General features: G+C 41.1%; 1 protein-coding gene across 1 annotated transcript; it reads left to right on the top strand.

Annotated features, from left to right (window-relative positions):
* The first annotated feature begins 185 nt into the window (after window positions 1-185).
* si:ch211-284e13.4 (insulin receptor substrate 1-B) lies at window positions 186-16,338 on the top strand. The gene is made up of 3 exons (XM_012867057.3): window positions 186-896; window positions 4,867-8,019; window positions 10,626-16,338. The coding sequence occupies exons 1-3, from the start codon at window positions 548-550 to the stop codon at window positions 10,631-10,633; spliced, it is 3,510 nt and encodes a 1,169-aa protein (XP_012722511.2). The 5' UTR covers window positions 186-547; the 3' UTR covers window positions 10,634-16,338.
* Window positions 16,339-18,231: the final 1,893 nt, after the last annotated feature.

Below are 18,231 nucleotides of genomic sequence, written 5' to 3'. Positions count from 1 at the left end.
CGGGGGATAACAAACTGAAAACATTTTTTCCTAGAACCTCAATTGAAAATGTATCTTTATTTTGAAAGCTAATAACGGAACTGGTGTTTTCATTGCGTCTCACTTGTCTGACTTTGTGTGCGTATGTGTGTGTGCGCGCGTGTTTGTGTGTGCGCGCGCGCGCTCGGAGGAGGGAGGGAGGGAGGGGGTGGGGGTCTCCACAGGCTTTGGGCATCCTCAGACAGGTGGAGGAGGAGACGTCCTCAAGCAGGCGAACTGCACCGCGCTCGGACTTGAGGACTGGGCTGGGCTGCGGGACGAGCGGCGGCGCTCGCTGTGCGCGCTCGGTGCCACGGATCCCCCTGCAGCCGATGCCGAATCCGAGAACATGGTTTGGCTGATTTCCCCCATCCCGATCCCCCCGCACACATGCTTGATGTTTTCGGCGTGCACGCGGGGAAGGCGAGGGATGTAGCCGCAGCTGGATAAATGAGGAGAACACATGGGCTTCATCTTTTTCCCTGAGATTCTTGCCGTGTAACCGGGCGTTTATCGCGCTCCTCCGGTCATGGAGAGCCAAGCAGTCGAGGCGCAGAACTACGAAGATGTGCAGAAAAGCGGCTACCTCCGCAAGCACAAATCGATGCACCGGCGGTTCTTCGTGCTGAGGGCGGCCTCGGAGCACGGTCCCGCTCGGCTCGAGTACTACGAGAACGAGAAGAAATTCCGCAGTAAATCACCTGTGCCCAAGAAGGTCCTGAACCTGGAGACCTGCTTCAACATCAACAAGCGGGCGGATTCCAAGAACAAGCACATGATCGTGCTCTACACCCGCAGCGAGAGCTTTGCCATCGCTGCGGACAGCGAGGAGGTCCAGAACGAGTGGTACCAAGCCATGCTGGATCTTCAGTGCAACTGTAAGACATGAAGCGTGGGCTGCGATGCTTGCTGTCTGTTTCTCCATCAGGCCTGTCCTGCCCTATGGGCTGGTCGTTCTCCAGATGTCTGTCTCGCCCATTCCTGATTATTGCAAGCGCCCAACCGCGCTTGCATTGTCAGATTGTTTTTATTATCATTATTACGATGGTTATGATTTTCGCTACAGGTGTGCTTTATTCGTTCGCTTTATATGTATATTCGTTTGTTGTATTAATAGTAAAAATGCAAATAAGATACTGTTTTTTACACCAGGAGGGGTGCATCTGACTTATCGGGGGTACACCATCACGCTACGGGCGGCATGGGTTATGCGTTTGTGCAGCAAGCCCAACAAGCGTTGATATATCACGGTTCGAAACAGAGGATCAATTTCCAGCCAGCGCGAAATAATGTGCTGCATTAAATTGTCCGTGCGTGCTGTTGCAACGCCAGATCGTTGCCTCCTCTGACTAAAATGAAGCCCGCATTCGCACGATGGTGTGTTTTGCATGACGCAGTGGGCATATAGCAACCATCCACGGGATGCATCATATAGTAGTAGCCTATCGCAGTGCACTCCGCTGCAAGCCTGTGTTTTTGTTTTTCTGCACAGCTCCGGCTTGCCGCTCGCCTAACCTACATTCGTGTTGCGCGGAGCGGCGCGGCGCGGCAAAGGAAGGACCGGGGCGGCATCGTCGGCGCGCTCTCACTGGAAATTATGTTTCTGCTGGTTACCCTCGTGTTTACGTTGTTGTCCTTATGATGGGAGCAGACCACCACCCACCCTCCTCCCCCTTGCATTGCGTCTCAGTCGGCCAGTGATGGGCTTGCCCCGCTCCAGTGTGTTGTTGTGGAAGCCTGAGCAGGAACGCGCTCCGTTCGTAGACCAATAGAGCAACAGAGCACTGGATGAAAAAAAAAATAAAAAATTATAATAAAAAATAAAAAAATAAATAATAATAATAATAATAATAATAATATATATATATATATATATATATATATATATATATATATATATATATATATATATATATATATATATATATATATATATATATACACACCGCTCTTCACTTGCTATTTTGGTGATTTATTTATGCTAATGAGCTACAAGTATCTGAGGGTGGAAGGCCATCTAGCCCTCACCCTGATCTTTTGCTCCCTCCACGGATTCTCTGTCAAATTCAAGTCAGGACCTAAAGGGGACATATCATGCTTTTCATTTCCACCTTTTTTCACATTAAAATCGTTCAGTTGTGGTCTATACAAAGTGGAACTGAAATGCTTTGGTCTAAATTCCTCGTTAATTCCCCCCCACGTTCCTACATTTTGCTCCAGTTCTGAGGCTGTCTGAGAGCAACTGGTTTTGGTGCTGGCTCTTTAAATGTAAAGGAGGCACTTCATGCGCCAACCCTCTCCAGGTCACAGAGCGTTCCACTCAGCCCCAATCGGCCCCAATCAGCCATTTTTGTAGTATGCTGGGGGACAGTGTAATTAAAAACCGAACATTTTGACTTATCCACTTGTAGCTTCGGCATCCTTTAGCCTGGACTACAAAATCTCTCCGAGAACTAAAAATGGTGGATTTCCGAAATTGCTAAGCCAGAAGTCCATGACCTTGTTTAGCAGCTCCCCAGCAAATACTGTGATGTAATAGTTAAAAATGCGTAATAGAAAACAAAGAATAAAGAATATGAAAAGAACCACGCATCACCTGGACAGACTACATTCAGATTTCCTGCAATCTTAGTGATTCCAAGTACACAACAAAATTTATTTAATAGCTAAAAAAGTGGGTTTTGTATGATATGTCCCCTTTAATATTATTTCCGGGTGGAAACATAATAAAGCACATTGGTGAGATTGAAATATTACTTTAAACTTAAATCTGCCAGAGGTTGGAATAATATGGATCTAAACTGGGAATGTAGATACTTGTGTTGGAATCTGCCTGTAGGATTTTATTGAATTGACTTTGTGAAACGTCTTGAGATGACGTGTTGTTGGCGCTATACATTAGACCTTAGAGATTTTGGTTCATATTAACATTATAACATCAAACAAATCTTTGGTTCTTATCCATGATGCCTATATCTCCCATTCTAACACATTTCTAAGGTGCTCTACAATGAAATCCCTGTCTTGTACGTAATATTGCATTCAGATTCAGAACCACAGTGCCATTAATAGACCATGAATGTTTTCATCCCAGATATTTCTTGACCTATTCTTTTTTACATGGTGTCATTTTTACTTATTTGATTAGTATTTTTTTAGTATATGTTTTTTGTTACAACCAAAAAAAAAAAAAAAAAGAAGTAGTCATTGTTGGGTTGGAAAAAACTGATTTGCGCACGTTATACATTATCCTGAAGTAGCTATCAGAACATGGGCACACTGTGTTCATGAACTGATGGGCATGGTCAGTAATGATAGTCGGGTAGGCTGTGGCATTTAAATGATGGCAAATTTGTACTAAGAGGCCCAAAATGTTGCCTGGACGATTACACCACCAGCAGCCCGTGTCAATGGCTTCATGTTGTTTGATGTCACCAAATTCTAAACCTAACATTAGAATATTGTTGCAGCAATCGAGACTCAATGGTCTGTGCAACATTTTTCCAATCAGTTATGTTCCAATATTGGTGACCCTTTTTAAATTCCAGCATCGGTTTCCAGTTTTTAGATGACAGGAGCTACTGTTGCCTCTCTATCATCTTGACCCAGTCTGCCCACTTCTTCTCTGACCTCTGTCATCAACAAGGAAGTCACTCACCAGATATTTTTTATTTTTCTCAATCAGAATCAGAATCAAGTTTATTGCCCAGTAGGTTTGCACTTACAAGGAATTTGACTTGGTGTTGATGGTGCAGACAAAGCAAAATAGATATCATTCACAACAGATGGTTTTGAGTAAAAATCAAAGTAGATAAACAGTTTCTCAAACGATCGAACAAGGCACATCTGCCATCAACAACCATGCCACATGAAAATGAACTAAGACATACTGGTGGCTACTTAATGCCACATTCAGTTTATCTCCAAACTCTGAAGTGGGGTTCTGAGGATAACATCTAACTCAACCAGTAGGATTTGCATATCGTTGTACTCACTGACAAGACTAACTCTTTTAGCAGTACAAGGTAATAACGGTGTATGTCTATGGCTTTTAAGCTGTCAAACAGTAAAGTATCATGCACACAAATATATGATTACCGAGCTACAAGCCATCAGAAGTGTGAATACACTATTCATCACAGCAACTATTATGTCGTAAATACACAGCAAACGTATTGGCATTTGTGCTTAGAGAATCACAAATTGTTCTTTGTAATAAGAACTATTTATTTAGGTCCAGAATCACTGAAAAACGTGTTGAAACCTGTGAATGACGTACCAGCTTGAGAGTTATTAGCCTTATGTGATATCATTTGTTAAAGTGCTTAAATTATGTAGCGTCACACCCTATTTGACTGCAAATAAGCAACATAAACTTCTTTGGTGAAAGGGTCTAGCTCATGCCAACCCTGAGGCTGTGCTGCCCTGGGGGGTGAGCCATATCACCTGTATCTGGAACTGCTAACTCTTTCTGTGTGAATGTTGCTATAGCATTTGAAATTATCATTCCAGATGCAAGTTTTAACTTCGGTTCACCGTTGTCCACAATATTACAGTTTACCTGTATTTACGTTGAAAAATAATGATTTCCTCAGAGTACCATAGATTGAGAACTCTGGCATTATTTTATGTTTCTATTCAGCTGCTCTTTTTCAAAGCCGCGTGGGACATACATAATTATCATTAGCTGGAGCTCAAAGGGTTGCAGAACAATTGTCAACAACAAAGCTGTTTGGGAAAGACAATGTCTTTTGACATCATGTCAAAGAAACAATAATTTATCTAGTTAACCCTGCATTTGGAGGTATAATTAACAATAATCATTTTTTTTCTTTGTTGTCTTCCCAGGTAAAACTCCTGAAGACTATGGCAGCAGTGGAGAGTGTAGTTCTCCATCTCCCATCCCTACTTTTAAGGAGGTCTGGCAAGTCAAAGTTTGGCCTAAAGGTCTTGGGCATGCCAGAAACTTGGTGGGCATCTACCGGCTGTGCCTAACTGAGAAGACAGTCAATTTTGTCAAACTCAATTCTGATGTGGCTGCTGTGGTGTTGCAGCTGATGAATGTTCGCAGATGTGGCCATTCAGAGAACTTCTTCTTCATTGAGGTGGGGCGCTCAGCAATTACAGGCCCCGGAGAGTTCTGGATGCAAGTGGACGACTCTGTGGTGGCTCAAAACATGCATGAGACCCTCCTGGAGGCCATGAAAGCCCTGAGTGAGGAATTCCGTCAGCGCAGCAAGTCTCAGTCTGTGGGAACTTCATGTGGCGGCGGTACTGCTTCAAATCCCATCAGTGTCCCGAGTCGGCGTCATCACCCAAACCTACCACCAAGCCAGGTGGGCTTCTCTAGGCGAGCACGGACTGAGACCCCGGGAACAGGTGGTAGTAGCACGAGCACTTCACCCACGTCACGTCATGGGTTTCCGAGGGCACGGACAGCCAGCATCGGAGCCAGGTCGGAGGAAGGAGGAGCTAGTGCCAGAGGGACATGGGCCAGTTCCAGCCCAAGTCTGAATGGATCCTGCTCAACTACTCCAACACTGAGGCCCAAACCCACAAGGGCCCCGACCCCTGCTAAGATTACCCTAAGCCTTGCACGTTACACACCTAACCCTGCTCCCTCTCCCGCACCAAGCCTGTCCTCCAGTTCAGGTCATGGGTCAGAGTGTGGCCTAGTTGGGTCTGTGGTGGGAGGCATATCGATTTGCTCCTACGCTCGCGTTTCTCAAAGAGTTTCTGTTTCAGGTTCACCGAGCGACTACGGCTCCTCGGATGAGTACGGTTCCAGTCCTGGGGAGCACTCTCTGCTCATACCCAGTCTATCTGGACATCATGCACACGGAGAGGGCTCCTCCAGCTATATAGTGATGGGACAACGAGAAGGTCTGCTTGGTTCCCATCATCATTCGAAAGGCAGACGGATTCTGCGACGCTCATCTAGTCGGGAGTCTGAGGCCGAGCGAAGGCTGCTGAGTAAAAGGGCTTCACTGCCTTTGGCATCCCATGAAAGACTAACCCCGCACAGAAAAGATGAAGATGATGACGATGAGGAGGAGTACGCCATCATGTCACAGAGTGCTAACAGAGAGAGGACGAATCTGCACCAAGGCTCAGGGAATCCAGGAGTTCAGGGCGGGCCGCTTGATGAAGTAGGGAAGAACAGGAAGCGGGCTGACAAAAGCAGGGGACATGGGGACAGAGGAGCAGCTTTGGACAGTGGCTACATGTCAATGTTACCTGGGGTGACATCTCCTCCTGTTTCACTGTCTCTTTCAAGGGGTATCTACGACACCAGTGCTAAACCTGAGGTAGACGACGAGTACATGGCCATGACCCCCAACAACAGTGTGTCCCCTCCTCAGCACATCAGCCAGCCCTCTGCAGAGGGCTACATGGTCATGTCTCCAAACAGCAGCAGCTCCACAGACCTGCACGGACTGGGCATGTGGGAGAGCAGGGCCGGCATGGAGAGCCGGGCAGCCAGTGACTACATGAACATTTCCCCCGTAAGCAGCCGCTCTGCCTGCAGCACGCCACCTTCACACCCTGAGCAGCACCAGCTGCAACCAAAAATGTTCAATTCATACTTCTCCCTGCCACGAGCCTATCAGCACACCCTCTATACTCGCTTTGAGGAGGACTTAAACAAAGGGGAAGAAAAGAAAGACAGCAGTGGGCATGACAGTTCTGGAAGGGGAGGGAGAACAGCCTACAACAAGAGGAACAAATCTGCAGCGGGCTCTGCAGGAGGTTGCCAGCTCTCCATGTCTTCCTCATCTTTCTCCTCCAGCTCTGCCAGCAGTGAAAGCCTTGAAGATAAATCCCTATCTGCTGGCCGAGGGTTAAGTTTATTAAGAACTGGGGGGGAATACAAAAGTGCAGGAACATCCACAAAGGATGGACGTCACCACCAAAAACGTACATCCAGTAGTAAAAGCCCAAAGCAACAGAGGAGGGGGCGTCCCTTGAGTGTATCTTCAGACATCGCTAAGGCAAACACTCTACCAAGGGTTAAGGAGAATCTACCACCCCCGGGGTCTCAGAATGTTGGGGACTATGTAAGTATTGTCTTTAAAGAAGATGGTGCATATGATAAAGGACGAAGTGGAGGGTCTCATCATGGACCGCCTGTAATCCATGGAACTCTGCGGCCCATGAACCAGCCTCTCCTCTGTCATGATAACCCTGCTAACCTTCCCCGCAGCTTCTCTGCCCCCCTCTCCACCTCCGCCGAGTATGTCAATATGGATTTAGGGAAATCCTCGACACCCCTGACCTATGTCAGATCCACATTCAGCACCCTCCAGGGCCCACCAGCGGTTGTCCCCAAGGCCCGACATGAACACAGCCCGTCCTCTCCTCTGGTAGCAGAGTGCAGCGCAGGGTACAGAACAAAAATAAAGATGGCAACAGTGCCGACGGATGTTCCTGTCCCATTTATGGACAGCAAAGTTTCAGATTCGAAGAACTCAGCGAGAGCTGCCATCCGCTCTGGTCAAACGGTATCTAGGGAGCAGGAGACAAGTTTGGGTGCCTCCCCAGTCAAGTCCTTCCAGTCGCCTGATCGGAGCAGCAGACTGGTCCGAGGTGATCAGCAGGGACACTTGAGCCACCGATCCGAGAAATTCAGCTCACCGCCATCTTTGCCACCATACCCATCTTCTTCTACCTCCCTCTACCCTGAGGGCGCCCAGGCAGTGAGCCATCGGAAAGGTTTGGACTGCTCACTGTGGGAGAGTGGACAGGCTTCTGGTTTGTCTGCCACGCCTCCACCCCAAGCCTCCACCTCATCCACTGAACAAGGCCTTAACTACATAGACCTTGACTTAGCCATGAAGGAGAGCCCTCAGGCTGGAGCGGAGCGCACCTCTCCTGTCTACAACGTGGGAGGGTGCGCTTTAGGCACCAGTGCTGGCTCTGGCCTCAACACTTACGCCAGTATTGATTTTTACAAATCAGAGGAACTACGAACGAACCAGAACAGTAGGAAGGATGGTCAAGGTGAGCGCTGAGGGTCCTTAGACCATGAATATTTGAAAAGTATCTGTTGTGTAGTGGTTAGTATGTTTTTCAAAAATAAAACCTGCATTTGGAATATTCTATGAGCTTGGATTTTGACAGCCATGCAAGTCAGGGTAATTACAAAAACTAAAATCTGTGTGATTGACAGTGGGGACAAAATATCTCGAAGGACACTTAAGATGAATGTTTTTTTTAATTAAAATTTAAAATAAAAACATGATAATCCCTAACATTTATAACATTTCTCCTAATGACTGCAGGCCTTTTGATAGGGAATAGGAGCAAACATTCAAATATTTAAGTAGGGAATTACCAATTAGCCAACCAGAAATCTGAATTGTGCAATCGTTTTTGATCAGCAAAGTCTAAAAAATCTGTTTTCTTTTCTCATACGTTAAATTAATCAAAACTGAGAACTCCAACTATTTTTGGTACATAAGTGCATCAACCAACAGCAGGTAACAGAGAGTCCCTTTTTTGAAATGTAATAAAAATTTGTAGAAAGGTTAAATACATACGTTTATGTCTAGTGGCCTTTAGGGAAATTATTGCATAATTCCTCCATTTTCTGTTGGATTTAACACTGAAATCTCTCTCAAAGAACTTTGTTTTATATATGTATTTCTCATTTTTATGACATATTCCTTTAGAAATAAAATCTCAGTCAGCACGTCATGCCTTAAAGAAAAATATATATAGTATTTGGCCAGAAAAAGCATTATTGGTGCATCATTTAATTTAAGGAGTTCTAATGTAAATTTGTTTTGCTATTCTCAGTCGTTTTATGTTGTAAAGCAACACATTTTTAATCATTGCCATTCTGAATATTATCTTGAATTTACGGAGGCTGCGTAAACAAAATTAGAGCTGGTTGCAGACCCAACAGTTGTGAAAAAAAAAAGAACTGACAGTGATGTAAACATGTCAAAATAGCTAAGAGGAGGGAAAAAAAATACACTAATCAGATTGGATACATGCTTTGACATGACGTTAATAGTCCTCTGATAAAATCCTCGTCTGGGTCTTAGTCACTGCTGCTTTCATCTTCCACTGATGTTTTCCATGGCTTCAAGCTGGTGGGCAGCGCTGCGCTTCCAGTCTGTGGGCTGTCTGTAGAGTCTCTTATTATTACAAGTGGGTGTTTAGAGAGCAGAGCCAATTGATTTGTCTGCTGGTAATGAGCCATTTCACATGAATGGAGGCATAGGAGACGGAACGCCGACCAGGTGTTTATATGTTTATATGTGGGCTGGTTGATGGTCGAGCGCTTTCTGATGGCAGTGTTACGGTTTGGGTCACAAAGTCCAGTTTATTAGGGTTTAAGGTCTTTTTTTGTTTGACGAATTAACTTTCAACTTCAGAGTATCAAAAACATCTGCTCTATTATCCAATTTGAATTCAATGTTTAATATTAATATTTCCACATAAATTTGATCAAAGCCAATTCCTCTATGGACAATCATCTTCTAGATTCATAGCTATTTATTTAGCGTTTATACGACGGAAAACATGGCTCTGGGAATACTCTGTACATGGGTAATTATTTATGCATGATCAGTAATGACTGATCATGCATTTCCGTAATGCAAACCTCTATAAGCCCATTTATCATGGTTTCATTAACTATAATTGTTTTCTAATAAACTATACCTCAAAGCAGTGGCAGTATTTCACTATGAACCCTTAGAGAATCTGGTTTATTTCTCAAATTTCTAGTTCCAGTTTCAGAACGAAGTATACATAAAGGTATCACAGGTATGAAAGTTATATTGATTTGGACTTTTAATGATTAAAAAAATTTAATTTGGTGCACAGGTTGAACTAATTGAGCTAACGTACATATAGGCTCAAACCTAAAGGTACAGCTTGCTAATGGTGACAAAAGCAAAAATCAGTGGAGGTGTATGCAGATATTTTAGCCTGTATCTATACATTTTGACCCTGGATTACAGAAAATGTATAATATATTCAAACTTTTGTGTCCTATTTTTGTTTTTTAAAAAACATAAAGGAGTTTGTTGTGCCAGTCCAAACAAGGAAAAAGAAAAAAAGAGTAGGTCAACTAAATCAGCAAAAGCCCTACATTATCAGACAGAATATGTGTCTATTCAAACCTCTGATGGGAGCTGTAGGTTCTGCCACATAATCATGTTGAAATGGCCAGATGTAGATCAGTGGAGACTTTATGCAGTTAAGGTGGTTATAAAGGAGAAGAAACAATAATATGTGGAAGTGATAACACCGTCACAAAGACACACAATATTGACATCTGCAACGATGGCCATGAGACCAATCAGAAAATCCGTCCACAAAGATATCAAGCGTCATGTGATATTTACCCAAGCTGCCAGAAGGAGCTCTAGATTAAACAAAAGCAATATGCCTGAGCGAATCTATGATCTAGACGGAACCGCTTTATGGTCTGTAACGTTCTTTGCTGGGGAAGGTCTGCGTTAGATGTGCTGGAAGGACAGAAAATACCCTTTTAGAACTGTATACATTACTCAAGATATCAAAAAAATAGATATATGTGTCAAAAATGTGTGCTTAAAAATCCCTGCCTGCTTTTGCTACTTTCATTGCAGACTGTTGATCTCCATCTCCGTCTTTGATGCGGCGGCTCGGCACTCGGCTCGCCACGTGTTGCCGCAACAGAACTGTACGCTGGAGTCAGAACGCTGAAACTAAGGAGATCTCATCCCCATCCCGTCTGCTGTTTCCTGTCAACCAAATGTGTGCCAAACACAGACACACTCACAAACACACGTACAACCGCACCACACAGCCAAATTTGAAGGAAAAAGATGTTGCCCTGCTTGAACTAAGGTGACACCTGACCTTTGTCTAACTTGGTACAGAGAAGGAAGAAGCTCACAGGCGTCCATTCTGTTAATTGTAGACTGATCTTTTCTCACTAGCCTCAAAAACATAGTTATTCCAAAACTTTAGTTATTGCATTTTAATGCAACGTTCATTGTATGTAAGGTTCAATGAAAAATGTAACTTTTATACGTTTAAACTAAAACCCATTTGCCTGTGATTTCTAATCGGTTTAATTGAAATTCTGTGCCCCCAAAGCTGAAAAGTAGAAGCCGGCGTGCTAATTCGTGAGTCCACTGAACTTTACTGTGGTATTACCCCCATCTTCTCTGTACATATAGTTTAAATGATCATCAGGTGTCCTTTAGGTTCGAGCAGATAATGAAAATAACTGGTGGACACAAGTTAAACATTCACACCATCTCACTGTAAACAGTTTTAAATTAACTACTGTAAAGTTGCCCAAAAAAAGCTTTTATACTTGTTTACTACTGCTGTTGTGTTACTGAGGTCCTTCAAATACCGGTAGAAATATACTTTTAAATACAAACACTCAATACAGGACCCTCCACATTGATTTGTACTCCTAATAACAATGTGTAAAAAGCCTTAAAATAAATAGTTATTTTATTGCAGTAGCATAATTTCACTTTTAAAAATGTACTATAGCAGCGAGCTTTGAAAATGTTTTGTGATTAGGTTTGAGGACTTAGATAGTTATGGAAGACTTCTGATTTATTTATTTATTTATTTATTTTGGTCTGGTGAACCATTTCTCTGTTGATTTGAGCCATTTGCTCATCAATATTCTGTGACGGGCTGTTTAAAGTTTACAGGATCTGGTATTTAGCTTAATGGCGGCCCCTCAAGCCCACATCACCACAGACCCTCCACCATGCTCAACAGTGGGCATGAGCTGGTTTTCATCATATTTTCCCTTGTTTCACGTCACACCTACCTTTAGTGTCTGCTGACAAATATTTTTTGTCTCATCTGAACTGAGCACACAGTTCTAATTAAGGTCCTAGTAGCACTTAGCAATTGGCACATGTTGACATGTATGACTGTAAGAAAAAAAAAGGCTTTTTCTTTACTGGGAGATGCCCAAAAGCCAGTTGGCCTCGGCCGGCTTTGTTTGTCCTGGTTTTAATTGTTGCTCTCTCTGTGGACACAGAGAAATTTAGATCTGTAGCTATTTTCTTGCAGTCATTTCCAGATTACTCTAATGCCATGTTCTCTTGTCTTTCCCATTTTGACAAATGGGAAAGATGAATGCGCCCCGATGTCATATTAAAAGGTAAAGAAAATATAAAAAATTAGGGGTATGGCACCAATAATGCCATTCATTTTATTCTTAATGTGTTCTAAAATAAAACATTCTTTTATTCTAAGGCTCTTTGCACATCTTTATACAAATACCAGTTGATGTGAAGGTTGCTGTATTTACAACAAGCTACAGATAGCGGATTTGGCAGGGAAACGGCTACATTTAGCTGAAATCTACATGTGGCAAAGCATCCACTCTTTAGACGACGGGCATGTGTTTTAGCGCAGAGCAGGCCGTCTATTTGGCCGCCCAGAACCACCCCAACGCTGTGATGAAAATCAAAGTCAAGCAGCATTGTCGTTGGCGAACGAAGCTCATATTAATGAAGGCGTCCGTGCAGAGATGTGCCGCCGAGTTCTGAATGCGAAGCTAGCAAAAGCTGCTCATATCCCACTTTAGCCGTTGAAAGATCTGCCGGATAGATGGATGGAAGAGTAGGAGGAACACACGCAGCCGGTCTGCGGCGTCTACCCAGACAGAGAGCTGCAGATATAATAACAGTATATCAGATGAGGCTGACACATGACTGTCAAATCAATTACATGATGCCTGAGTCACATCGCCGAGCGCTTCGAGGGCCAACTGAGGAAAGACCACCAGAGGAAAAGAAAGAGAGTTATACGTTGTTTTGTTTCCTGGGAAGTTACAATCCTTTTGAACTTTTAAGTAACACAAGCTTAGTAGGAAAATTATAAATGTTTTTCCTTTTTTTGGCATCTCAGCTTTTCTATTACAACTGTATAATACACTATGGTATATACTATAGTAATAAGAGTAGAATGACAGAAACTATAGTACATACTGTGGTTAGTTTTCCTCATTTGCAAAACAGTTAACACGATTTCAATATAAAGTGACACACTACAACGGTATATAAAATAAACAGTATACATATAATGAATAATACTATATAGCTTAGATATCTATATACTCTTTTATAAAGTGCCTCATTTTTGATTGTAGCTGTTTTTACACAGGTGATCTTAAAATGGGTTGTGAAAATGTGGGTGGGGAAAAAAAAAACATCAACTTTTCTCTTCAACGCTTAAATTTGTGAAAGGAGGACAGACCAGAAACTTAACACTGCTGCCATTCAACAGTAATTAGATTGCCTTAAAGTGTTTTATTCAGAGACATGAAACAAAAACAGTCTGTTTTGCTTTTTTTGTTTGCAGTGCCTAACACTGAAGCCACAATGTAAGCACATGCACCCCTCTCTATTATGGTTGGCTGTGTCAGGCTGTGGTTGGGCTGAAGAAAAAAAAAAAAAAAAACACATGAAGGAAGAAATCCTCTCCTCATATCTCGTTTTTTTTTTTTTCTTTTTTAGTATTAATTCCAATTTACTTTATATTTCACTGTCATCCACGCAACTAAAACAGCGAACAAAATATTGTGTACATTGGTCATATACAGTGCCTTGCAAAAGTATTTATAACCTTTGAATGCCACAAATTCCAAACTGTATTTCATTACGATTTTATGTGAAAGACCAACAGAAAGCAGTGTACACGTGCAAAGTGGAAGAACGTTGATACATTTTCCAAAATCTTTACAATTAAAAACCATGTTTTTTTTGTTTTTTTTTTATCCAGACACCAAAGTTACACCTGCGAGTATTTTAGGGTACATCTACCAGCTTTGCACATCTAAAGACTGAAATGATGTATGATTGCCACAGATTCTCAATTGGATTTATGCTGAAACCTTTTAGATTAGTAAATTATTTTGAAAAACATGTTTTCTCTACCCTTCAGAGTTATATTCTGTTGGTCTATCACATAAAAGCACTAAAGGAATACATTAAGGTTGTCGGTTGCTAAGGTGAAAACGTGGAAATATTCAAGGGATATGAATACCTAGGCAAAACATTGCATTTTATCTTTTCCTGTTTTCTACTGCATAAAGAGAGTTTTCATGGTCCTGCATGTAAATAATGAACACAATAATGATATGAAATAACGTTGTGTTTTCAAAGTACTCCCTAAACCCCCAAAATCAGTTTAAAAAAAAAAAAATGAAGCGTGTTTGTCGCTGATAGCTCGTCTGCGTCAAAACTGTGAGAAAACTGTTTGCTTTTCAGCGGCCCGATGATGCGGACATTGATTCAGCTCCCGGAAGTTGTGAATAGTTCTGTTTCGCTGGCACATTGTCTTTTTCTTTCTCTGCACTCAACCACCCGCAAGGACTGTGGACCGAGTCTTAATGCTCATAACTTCCTCTTCTTCAAATTCTGCTGCAGACAAGCAAATTACCCAAAGGAAAAAAAAAAGGGCAAATAAGAAGTCTAAAACTAATTAAAGGATCAGAGCATTTCCGTTTGGTCCGATTTACTCACATAACCCAGATACCAGTCAAGATGTTCTTTTTGTTTTCTACTCATGTTGTGTTTCTCTGATGGTTGTAATTTGACTTGGGTTTTAAACCAGAGCCACGCCTGGACACATCTGGCCTGGTTGTGACGTTGCTGAAAAGTGCGGAACGTGTTGGTCGCACATACTTTATGAAAAAGAAAATGTCCGCTGTATTATGTTAAAAGGGCAATGCAATGTGGAACCAGGGCTCTGGCTGAGTGCACACAGGGTAAAACAAATGAAAGGCTTTTCTTGGTGAAGTTCAGACATTTAGTAGCTTTTCCCACATTTAGATCAACTTACACGTGTTTTACAATTTAAAGGACTCGACATCAGCGTTGTCAAATCATTCCAAAGTTTACCTAAATGAATGCATCAACTTTTTTAGGATCTTAACGTTTTATTGGTACTTATTTATTGGTGCCTGGCATAGCAGTGGATAGCAAAGAAAAAGTGAGAATCACTATGGCAACCAAGGTGTGCTGCAGGTATAAAAAATTTAGAGATAGTGCAAATTAGGCATTCAAAGTAAAACTCACTGCTACTGTGCAGAATAAATGTCCGCCTTTATTAAACCTAACCTATTACACCTACTATCTGGTTGAAAACTATTATTGTTATCATTTCAAAGTAAAATCACGTTCATTCTCTTCAACTTTCAACTTTAAAAGTCTCAATGTTTTATAGATTTGCCTGTGGCAAAAATTTGGATCACATTACTAATGTAGCTAAATTAAGCATGGAAAAACGGATCCTGTGGCCTTTTCTACATAATTCACAATTCCTTAAAAATAGTTTTCGCTTTCACGTAAATACCAGATAAATACCACATAAATACATAAATTCACATTTCTGATTTTTCATAGTTTAGTTATGACAAACGTACACTTCAGAATCCTCTTTACCAAAGATAATATATTTTGGACCTAAGACAGAGATGGTGGCAGGCACTATTAAGTTGTCCTCAGTTTTGATTTCTAACGCGTCTCGGCACAGTCGGCGTACCCCTAATATTGACAATCTTAACCAAATCCATACAACAGCTTCAGTTTTAATAGTTTATCTTTCTCACTGGTGTATTTTTAATCTGTTTTTGTTATTCTTGCGGAGCCTCTATTCTAATTGGGGATTAAGAGAGATTCTCTGACTGTACTTTATAATCTCAAATCAGAGTAGACGCAACAGTTGGTGCTACTGGAAAGCCCCTCGGCGGGTCTGACGTTGGCTTAGGAGGAAGCAAACACACGAGAGGAGTGCAGAACTTTATAACCAAAACTACTGTAGCTTAATTAATATCGGCTGCATTTCTACCTTCATTCCAGCTGAGTGACTCGGCTGAGGATTCTCATTGGTTGGATGATACGAGACGTCTGCTTCCTTATAATATTTTACAGCCACACGGCGGGCAGACTGCTCCACAGACTCTAAATGTGGGAAATGATACTGTATGTACAATCAGGATGCCTGTTATAATTACAGTAGAAGAGCGTCATATGTATTTTAAATCAAATGATCCTACTTTGATAATAATGTAATTGTAAAAAAAAAAAAAAAAAAAAAAAAAACCTAACAAAAAAAAAACAAACAAACAGGAATTCTTGGTATGTGAAGTTTTATGTGTATAGAGAAGTTTGCTTCAAGGGAGGGGAGGGGATGGGCGGCATGGGGTTCATTCTGTTCATGGCGAAAATTGTTTCAAACAGAATATTGATGATTTTTGTCTGTGATGTAGACAACATCAATGTTTTTTTTTTCCTTTTGATAAAAGACAAAGTGATATAAAAAAAATGTCAAAGATCTGCGACTCTTTTTTTTTTAATCGGTGGGTTTTATGGTGAATGTCTAAGGTAACAAACGAGTCTAGACTGCTGCACAGTAAGCCATCACAGGTCTGAGTTTCAGAGGATAAGCTCGTGGACAGAGGGTACATTTATTTAATCCCAGCGCACTCGGTGTAACAGATGGGATTTTGGGCAGTTTTTAGCTTCATATATGTGAACAACAAGTGAGGGAGGTTTCTGCTGCTTCACATATTTGTTTTGGGCAGGAAGGCAGTATAGTAAGCTGCTGTGGAAGCAATTTGGTCAGGGAATCTCAAGTTCATGCATTCATCATTCGTACGGATCTTTTTTGTTATGAAGTTGAGGGTCTTTAATGATGCATTTATTTTCCAAGCCGGGGACGATCATACGGGTAAGGTCGAAGAATTTCAAAAACAAGAATTGGCTTCGCAAGTTTGAGATTCTGGAGCCTTGTATTCGTTGCAATTCACACACAAATAAAATAAATTTAAATACATCAAGGTTCAAATACTCACTTAAACCCCTTAATATTTGGTGTAATATTGGTTAAATGTTTCAGAGAGTCCACACATGTTTTATAACCATTCAAATACGTAAATCATAATTGTGGCTGGATGTTTGACCATTCTTATTACCAGAATTGGTCCTTTAAGCTTACAGACTTTAAACCGAGCTGAGGTGACGTCCATTACATAACTCTAATATCAGCCTGCCTTTTTATTGCTAAACCAGTTTGGATGTGTGCTTAGGATCATTATCCTGTTTGAACCAGACTTAACTGTAATAGCACAATTATATTCCCACATCAGGATAATCATTTCTTTATACCTGGGCGAAACTTTTATCTTTACAACTTCTGAATTTCTTTTCTTTTCTTTTTTTTAGCTTTAAAAGTCAGACATGTTAAATAGGATGTGAGTACTATGCAAATTCTTAATTTGATTAAAAAATTGCGATGCAGGGCCAGCAGTGCAACAACGTGAGATTCACTTAGCATTTATATTTTTAAAAACGTACAACATGCCATCGGGCCTGTTCTAACTGAACTAAAAATGTATACATGATAAGTTAAAGGTCATTTTTTATTATTGTGATGTTGCTCTCAAGTGTTGCAGTTCATTCATTCCTTACTACTCAAGAAGATTAAGTAGATAATTTGCTCATTTTCACGTCAATACCATCAGAACTGATTGGATTTCACCTCCCTCAGCATTTTATGTCGTAATAATGACAGTAATAATACATTTTTTTATAGCCCTCTACAATAACCACTAGGTTACCCTACAATAAGTAAAACAAAATAAAAACACATAGCAAACAAGGAGTAAAACAGCGTTAAGATGAGAAAAAAAACCTAACCAATAGAAAAACAGATGTCAAAAAAGTCTTAGGATTTGTTTTATTTCATTTTTTGTTTAGTTTTCAGACGGAAAAAAAAGGTTTTTGACAAAAACTATGATGTAAATATTTTTTGGTTTCAAAATCTGCTCCAGTTGGAGCATCCAACCATGTCAAGGTTTTAACCATCTACCGTCATGTTCAATAACTTAGAATATTATTGAACAGTTCATTTATTTCAGTGACTCAATTCACTAAGGGAAACACATTATGTAGATTAACACAGACTGCTGATGTTTTAAAGCATTTACTTCTGTTAATTATTATTTTTTTCACCTGCCGCTAATAAAAACACAGCATTGAAGATTAGAATATTGCATCAGACCAATACAAAGAGCAAGATGTTTCATGTAAAAATGGGAGTTTAATGAAAAGAACTGTCTTAAAAATTTTTTTTTTTTTTCAAAGGTACTTTTAATCTGACAAACAAGCCTCTTAGAAATGCATATTCTCATTTAATGGATATGACTGTAGCTGGTTTGTCGGGTGG

The sequence above is a fragment of the Fundulus heteroclitus genome, chromosome 11 (genome assembly GCF_011125445.2).
Source record: "Fundulus heteroclitus isolate FHET01 chromosome 11, MU-UCD_Fhet_4.1, whole genome shotgun sequence".
In the NCBI taxonomy this organism is placed as follows: domain Eukaryota; kingdom Metazoa; phylum Chordata; class Actinopteri; order Cyprinodontiformes; family Fundulidae; genus Fundulus; species Fundulus heteroclitus.
Note: the sequence above shows the minus strand (reverse complement) of the source record. Positions and strands in the feature narration are given on the sequence as shown.

Excerpts from the sequence above, each read along its gene's own strand:
- si:ch211-284e13.4 (XM_012867057.3), top strand. The coding sequence starts at position 548 with ATGGAGAGCCAAGCAGTCGAGGCGCAGAACTACGAAGATGTGCAGAAA. Across the intron at positions 897-4,866 it reads GCTGGATCTTCAGTGCAACT|GTAAAACTCCTGAAGACTAT; the intron begins GTAAGACATGAA and ends TTGTCTTCCCAG.